The sequence below is a fragment of the Rhamphochromis sp. 'chilingali' genome, assembly GCF_963969265.1.
Source record: "Rhamphochromis sp. 'chilingali' genome assembly, chromosome: 1".
Taxonomy (NCBI): domain Eukaryota; kingdom Metazoa; phylum Chordata; class Actinopteri; order Cichliformes; family Cichlidae; genus Rhamphochromis; species Rhamphochromis sp. 'chilingali'.
Window position 1 is genome coordinate 68,675,247 of NC_137929.1, and position 8,233 is coordinate 68,683,479.

General features: G+C 41.8%; 2 protein-coding genes across 2 annotated transcripts in view; both read right to left on the reverse strand.

Annotated features, from left to right (window-relative positions):
- Nucleotides 1-8,233, reverse strand: part of LOC308395936 (NACHT, LRR and PYD domains-containing protein 3-like) — a 352,248-nt gene that overhangs the window by 205,595 nt on the left and 138,420 nt on the right. The window lies entirely within an intron of this gene.
- Nucleotides 1,502-6,873, reverse strand: LOC308400539 (uncharacterized protein; the record flags this gene model as incomplete). The annotated part of the gene is made up of 5 exons (XM_080888298.1): nt 1,502-2,883; nt 3,248-3,571; nt 4,416-4,499; nt 4,600-4,932; nt 6,630-6,873. The coding sequence occupies 5 exons, from the start codon at nt 6,871-6,873 to the stop codon at nt 2,786-2,788; spliced, it is 1,083 nt and encodes a 360-aa protein (XP_080744424.1). The 3' UTR covers nt 1,502-2,785.

An 8,233-nucleotide genomic window follows, 5' to 3' on the forward strand; every position in this document is an offset into this window, starting at 1 on the left:
TAAAGATGTTAAAGATTGTTATGAAGCTTTATACTCATCACAGATTAATCCAACTAATGTACCATTTTCTGGATTCACCTCATTCAGTGTCTGAATTCTGAAACAGCCCCAGGTCCACATGGTTTTCCAGCCATTTTACATTTTGGCCTACACTGGCACCTTCTTTTTTCAAGATGGTAATTCAGATTTACAATAATCACACACTATCTCCAAACATGATCTCTGCCATCATTAGTCTGCTTCTTAAACCAGCCCAAGATCCTACGCTTCCATCCAGCTACTGCCCAACCTCACTCACAAATGTAAGCCTTAAAATACTTTGCACTTGCCCAAAGATTATAAAAAAATCTCTCCATTCATAATCCATCCTGACCGAAGATGTAGAGTTCCTCTGAGATAGACACCTGAGAATAACTTTAAAAACTCTACAAAAACCAAAACACAGTGGTAATCTACAACTACCACATTCTTTACACTACTTCTTATCCAACAAAGTGCTGTGTTTCAGAATGGATTAAACCTATTAGACTGGTCATGGCTGGACCAAGAACAAGCACTCTGTGGAAAAGTACAAATCTGTAATCTGCTTGTTAGGCATCATAACTGCTTTAAAAGCCTCAATATAAACACCCGGAGAGAATGATTAAAAGTAACAGTCTTCACGTATCCCATTTAAATTTTGAATAATCCAGTAATGTCAGAAAAATGAGCCTTACACACTCAAACACATGCACGTACTCCACAGACAACTCTGCTGATAACTATATACATGCTATTCAGATAAAACTGAGGTAATTGTACTCGGTCCTAAAACTCTTGGTTTGTAACCAGATACTTAGTCTGGAGGCGTCATGTTGGCCTCCAGTAACTCTGTGAGGAATTTCAGACTCATTTACTTACTTCTAGATTACGTCAGTTTGAGGAGAATGTCTGCATAAAAACAACTGGATGAATTTGTTTCACTGATCACTGACCAGATCAGCCGACCACCATCAATGAACTACATGGTCACTGATGGTGGTCGGCTGGAGGCTTGTCTCCCTGTATGCCCTGCAGCTGGCTGTGGGGTTTTCTGTGACTGTGGTCGTTTGGCGGCTTCCTGGGGGCTGGAGATCTGCAGGTGTCATTTTGGGGAATCTGTGTGAAGACCTTTGTTGTGATTTGGCGCTATATAAATAAAATTGAATTGAATTGAATTGAATTGTGTCTGCCTCGGTTGGTGGTGGGAGTGGTGGTGTTTTTTTAAGTAACGACCCCAATCCTGATGGCAACAAAGAAGGGAAATAGCTCCAACACGCACAAACATTTGATCACACAGCATGTACTTAACTAGATAAATAATTTATTGCTGCTTAGTGATGGTGGTCACGCTCACAGAGAGCCGATGAAAATCGACCAGAAACCAAATCAATATCTGATTGATAATGGAATCGGAATCACTAAATTCTTATCAATTCCAAATCCCTACTTTAAACTTAGTACACTCATGTGCCCTGCCTGGGACGGGGTCCGCTGGTCGCTTGCAGGCTCTTTCATATTGTTGTCTTCCAGATGCTCTGTGCTTTTATTTTCTACTTTTTCTGTTGCAGCTGTAGCAGTCGGAGATTCATTGCGTTTCTATTTGTTGTCTGTCTTTATTATGTGATGAAAGATTTTTGAGTTTTGTGTTATGTTTATTTGTAGCTTCATTTAAAGGAAGAAGAGCTTGTGAATTGGAACCACCACAGAGAAAGGGAGTGAAAACATATGTGCAGAGGAATGCTGTGACATACGATACTTCCTCCTGTGTTAACAGACAAGTTAACGGTCTCTCTCCTTATAAGGAATGTTTTGTTTTCTATACATACCAAGCTATCTCCTTTTTCAACAGACAAGCTAAAGGTATCTCCTTTTAAGGAGATATTATCAGTTCCATACATGCCACTCCTACTGCTGTGGAAACTTACTTGAAGTATAAATAAAGAATGTGCTAAGAGCCCTGGGCGGTTTTCCTCTGTGTAACATCTGTTCTGCACACGTAGGCAGTAGCTGAATGGTGCAGAGCCGATCGGACCAGGGACGGGGGATCGTCCATGTATATGTACATGAAAAAGATATCTTGAGTCTGAGTTTCTTTGTCTTCTAACAATTTTCTCCTCACATTATGTTTTCTCCCTCCTGCCTGTGTCAGCTGGGACATTATTGCACATGTACTGTAACAACAGAACAACCAGGAGACAAACTGAATGCAGAGCTTGAGAGTCCACAAAACACAAAACTGGGTCAATGATCCAGGAACCATGACACTACTGTCTTTATATGATCTAATCCAAAGCTTGCTTAGATTTCTCATTATGGATGATTTGATTATAAATCAATTAATGGTTCATCCTGTGAGATAACACTTTCCGTTTCTATTTTCCATCACTGATAGTGGTGCCCCAGTATTTTTCTTCTTCAGTGCAGGGTCATAGTTGAGTCTATCCCAGCTGTCGTTAGGCTAAAGCATGCAGCCTGTATAAGATAGTGTAGGTCTAACACAGAGAGAACACAGTGTGTGAACCAATAAAATCCTCTCTGACCTTTGACTCTCAGATTGCCCACTGCTTTCTTAAACACGATGTTTCCCTCTTGGCTGTAGACGGTGCAGGTGTAGACTTGTGTGTCTCTCTCTGTGGGGTGTTTCAGGGTCAGACTGAGGTCTCCAGATTTCAGCAGGTCTTTATTCATCTCTGTTCGGCCTCTGTAATCCTGATCCTGTCTATCTGGCTGATCACAGCCATCCTGATACATGTGGACCTTCCTGTTAGCGTCTCTCCACTTCAGCATCATGAGGTAAATCAAGTGTGGTTTTACAGGACAGCTGTACAAAGTCCTTTCCTGCATCCACCTCCTTCTGGGGGACTGAGAAGACAGTGAAGCACGTGTAAGTGATACAGACAGCAACAACAACACTGATGGTAACATTACCTCCAATTCCACTCCTTGTTTCATCGACTCAGACTTGTGATATTTCCACGTGTGTTTATGTGGAATATCAGAAAGTTTTCATAAAAAAACATGCATGTAGTGATTGTGACTGAGACGTGAGCGCTAACAGCGTACACATATATGTGGGACTGACTGAGCTTTAGCAGTATGCTAGCCACATGCTAAACAAACATTATGAGAAACTCATGAAAGTCTCATGGATGATGTGGACACTCACAGTTCATCTCTGAGCTTTTACAGTGACCTCTGACCTCTGCCCTGTATCTACAGCACTCACCTCCACTGACAAAGAGCAGCACTTGTTTCTTCATCAGGATCTTTCCCTCCCTGCTGTGGACGGTGCAGGTGTACGTGTGTGTGATTGTGGGGTATTTCAGGGTCAGACTGAGGTCTCCAGGTTCCAGCAGGTTTCTCTTCATCTTTGTTCGGCCTTTATAATCCTTGTGCTGTTCTTCAGGCTGGTCAGAGCCGTTCTGATACACATGGACCGTCCTGTAATCGTTGTCCTTCCACTCCACTTTAGCGTCTTCGGGCAGGTTAACTGTGGTTTTGCAGGGCAACTGGACAGACTCCACCCCCGATTTCACCTCCACCTGGTAAACTGAGAGAATAACAAAGGACAACATGATTAGGGCTGGGTATCGTCGCTGATTTTCAGAATTGATTTGATCGACAATTCGATTCATTTTGAATCAGGCAGTCAGAAATATTGTAATTCTGATCACGTATCAGTACATTTCCATTTTGTTTATATCTATAGAAAGCTGACTCTTGCGAGACTTTATGAAAGGTGTAAGCTGTTTAGTAAAGTCATGTTGTGGAGCTGTTTCACTGATCAATGACTGAGTCTGAAGGAGGTTTTCTGACTTCTGGAACAAACCTGGAAGTTTCTCTTCAGCTCTCTGTATCAGCTGTTTGTAACTCTCAACTCTTTCAGCTTCTGACACTAAACTACAAAAACAGTTCAACATGCCCAGAATATCTTTCTGTTACCTGGATTCACTTAGTCCATCATTGCGATTCTGATAGAAGGTCACATGAATCATTTAAGTTAACCCAGAGTTTATCCTGCAAGTTCACATGAAAGGGGCGGGGTTTATACATGTTTATACAAGTCCTCAACTTGTTGCACTGACATTCCTGTAACAATGCAACGCACAGTTTGCATGTCATTTAGGGGGTTTTAGTCAAATGTATTTCCCCAGCAGAGACGTCACTTGGATGAGTGACGAAACGTTTCTCCCACAAAACACAACGTCCAGATGAACAGAATCAACTTTTGGAGATTCACAGCATATGTTACCATGGCGATTTTCCCTGTTAAAAAATGAACCACCTTCATAGCACAGAAAACCCAGGATTAACCCTGAAGCTACCTACATAACCAAAATCTGGAAGGATACCTGCTAAGCGTCAGTGTTATGGGTAATGTAGGAGGGACTCACCTGACATGAAATAAAATAACAGACCTCCAGAAACAACGAGAACCAGAATAATTGGGAGCGCTATGCCCCAGGATGGAAACCGCTCTATGTAGAAAACAATAAAAGAGCCTAATGTTAAAACATAATAATAATGATATCACAAGTATGGCTTACATATACAGAACCTTTGATATATATCTCTGACCTTTGACCTGCAGCACTACTTTCTGTCTCAGGATGTTTTTGTCCCTGTAGATGGTGCAGATGTATCCTCCACTGTCTCTCTCTGTGGGGTGTTTCAGGGTCAGACTGAGGTCTCCAGTTCTCAGCAGGTCTTCATTCATCTTTGTTCGGTCTCTGTAAAGGCCGTCCTGTTTCTTAAGGTGGTCACTTCTGTTTAAATACACATGGACTATCCAGAGTTCTGGGTCAGAGCGAGTCCACTCCACTGTGGTGTCATCAGGCAGGTCAGGTTTTGTTTTGCAGGGCAGGATGACAGAGTCTGAGCCTTCCTCCACCTTCACCTCCACCTGCTGGTCTGAGAGGACAATAAATCACAAAATCGACTAGACATCTGGGAGCTGAGCATTAATGTTGCTGACCTCTAACTCTGTTGTAATACATTTAGCGTTTCTTTTTGTCCAATGAAACTAAACTGGATCTTTAATGCTAATATTCCATTTAATCATAATTTGGTCATTTCCAACATTAAAAACCCTTGATGCCATGGAAACATTGCTTAATGCACACAAAGACCTTTTCTAAAAGACGCTTATAAAGGTTTTCAGCATGCAAATGTAGTGTAATTTAAACATAACTAAGCGGTACTGAAAAGAAACAGCTGGCTGAACATGTGTATGTAATTAGACTAACAGGTCAGTGACATGATTGGTATAAAGGCTAAGTAAGAAAATGAAAGTTAGTTGTAGAGTGCTCAAGCAATAAAAAAACACACCTGACAGAAACGTTTTCAACTGCCTTTTGAAGGAGTCCACAGAACAAGGCTGGAGTGCTACACTGTTGTATGTAGGTAAGAGAATTTTATAACTAATTCTAAAATCAACTGGGAGTCGATGTAAAGCAAATAAATGAAGTGTGCTTCGAGCTTGTGTGGCACCTACAAGTGTATGGTCAACATTGTAATTTGGTTTAAACATTTATTCATGTAAAAGGCCTTATTTCATTGTGCTTTTGCTCTTTTCAGTTGAAGCTATGATGATGTAATTGCGCAGCATCGCCACAAGGGAGAAGTAGCTGTGAGTGTGATAGGCCGTTGCAACTCTCCTGTACCTCAGATGAGGAAGAGCCTGCAGAACAAACGCAGCTCGTGTCTCTTGTCTGTACTTTTCTATATAAAACAGACCCCATAGAGATTTTGCATCTGAGTCAAAGCTCAGAGAAGAATCAAATACAACAAGATTACCATTACTGGGCAGCCTATCCAGATGGCAAGGCTTAAAAGACAGACAGCTGGATGCCATCAGCATAGAATTGATAACATTTAATGACCTCAGCTAAATAAAGGATGTAAAATAAAAAATAATGGACTCAGAATTGAGCCTTGCAGAACCCCACAGATCAGATCAAAAGTGTCCGAGCAGAATTTGCTTGCCCTGAGTTAAACTAAGTTAAAAGCTGAAAACAAAAGTAACTGTGGATATAAATGGCCAAATATAGGTCATGCTACTACTTTCAGTGAATGTGTAAATATCAGAGACATGGCAGGGCTACACAAAGGTCAGCTAAGGAACTGGACTCCTACCTGTCAGTGATGCTAACATTGCTGATGATAGCAGGACACCCTAAAGCAGGCCCTAGGTAACCTGCCCTTGGACAGTATCCCACATCCACATGATCCTTTGGGAGTCAGCAGACAAGTTTAACAACAGCTGGTTGAACTCAGCATTTTACTTTGCTTGTTAGCTTTTTTTAATGAGGTCTTGGGTTTCACTGGGAGCCAGCAAGTGGTGAAAAACCTCAGCATCCCTGAAGAGTGTTACACAGTTTTTACAACTAAAAACTTTCATCAGAAAAAAGAAAATATCATGAATGATTCTGCAGTTTTTATACAAAGTGTTCTCCTCATTTTTCGTCTGCTTTGTGACGACCATGGAGCTTAGATCTAAAACGCTGTTGTTTGTTTTAAAGGATTGGCAGAAGACTTTGAGTTTAAGCTCTGATCCGTCTACAGTACTGACTCCTGACCTGCATGATAAGCAGGTGTTTGTTGCTGACCTTTGACCTGCAGCTGTATATCTGTCAGTGTCTGTTCCTCTCTCCCAGCACAGATGGAGTAGGTGTAGCTGCTACTGTCGATCAGTTGTGGTTTTTTCAGAGTGAGGCTGAAGTCTAAAGTGTGCAGAGCATCACGCCTCACCGATGTGCGTCTGCTGTAACGCCGGTTTTGTCCTCTGAGATCATCTCCTCCTCCTCGTCGTAGGTGGACAGATTTGGGATGAAGATCACTGCGATTCCACATCATTGTGGGGTCCACAGGTATGAAACCTGAGTACATACAGGGCAGCAGGACAGATCTTTCCCCCTCATTCACCTCCACCACCACAGCCAGGGCATGCTGGGAAACTGAGGAAACACAAACAGATGTAGAAATGAACCGCAAGCTGTGTGTTTGTCCCAGAGTCCTCACAGGTGACAAATTAGCTTCAGAAACCCAAGACAGGTGTTTGAACACTGAAACATGGACTCTTGACTGCACAATAGTAAGCTGTTGTAGTAAGTGTGTCCTTCACCACTTAATGTGAACATTGTGTTGTGTGTCTGTGAGAGTTTTGTACCCTTGTAAACCAAAATTTTTGAAAATTTTATTTTTGTGCATCTACAGATGAGAATTTTGTTTGTAAAGATTTTTTACACAAGTTACAAGTTGATTTTGTTAAGGTCTGTTTACAGATACAAAGCAAACAACTATGTTTAAATCTCTGCACTCAGGTTCCCTGGCTGTGTGTGACTCTCAACCTACGAGTACGAATTTTGACCTGATTTTTCTTCCTTTCAGCTGATTGGTCAATGTCATGTCAATCACAAATGTAACAATCCAATCAGAGAGCAGATGGGTTCAGCTGTTGGGGGGTGCTTTATGTAGCTTCAGGTCCTTGAAGGGAATAAATGCCCTTTTAAATGCCAGCCGAGCGTTTTCCTTCATGACCACGAAGGAAAACAGTCTGTGGTGGTAGTAGCTGCTATCGGATATTTACATAGAGATCCTCTATGTAAATATCCTCTACTGTATTACCCTTCAAGGACCTGCAGTTCAAAAAAGCGACCCTCCGACAGCCAATCCCATCTATTCTTAAATTAGATCTGCCTCGCCCAGGATCTAACACTGAACCTTGGTGAGTCCTACCTCCAAAACAAGTCGTAGGGATGTGTACGGTTGTTTATATTCACTCTCATGTCATTTACTTCCTTAGAAACATAACTCTCATTGCATCTGTTCGTTTTATTATCAAGTATAAAAGTAACAGCCCTCTCACACTGCTTTTATCCTGTTTACGATTTCACTTTTTTCCTAATCCCAACTGACCTTTGACCTGCAGCATACTTTCTGTCTCAGGAAGTCTTTGTCCCTGTAGATGGTGCAGATGTATCCATGTGTGTGTGTGTGTGTGTGTGTGTGTGTGTGTGTGTGTGTGTGTGTGTGTGTGTGTGTGTGTGTGTGTGTGGAGTTTCAGGGTCAGACTGAGGTCTCAAGTTCTCAGCAGGTCTTTGTTTATATTCGTGCAACCACAGTAGAGGTTGTCCTGTTTGTTTACTGTCATTTGGATGCACATGGACCATCATGAGTCCAAAGTCAGAGTGAGTCCACTCCACTGTGGTGT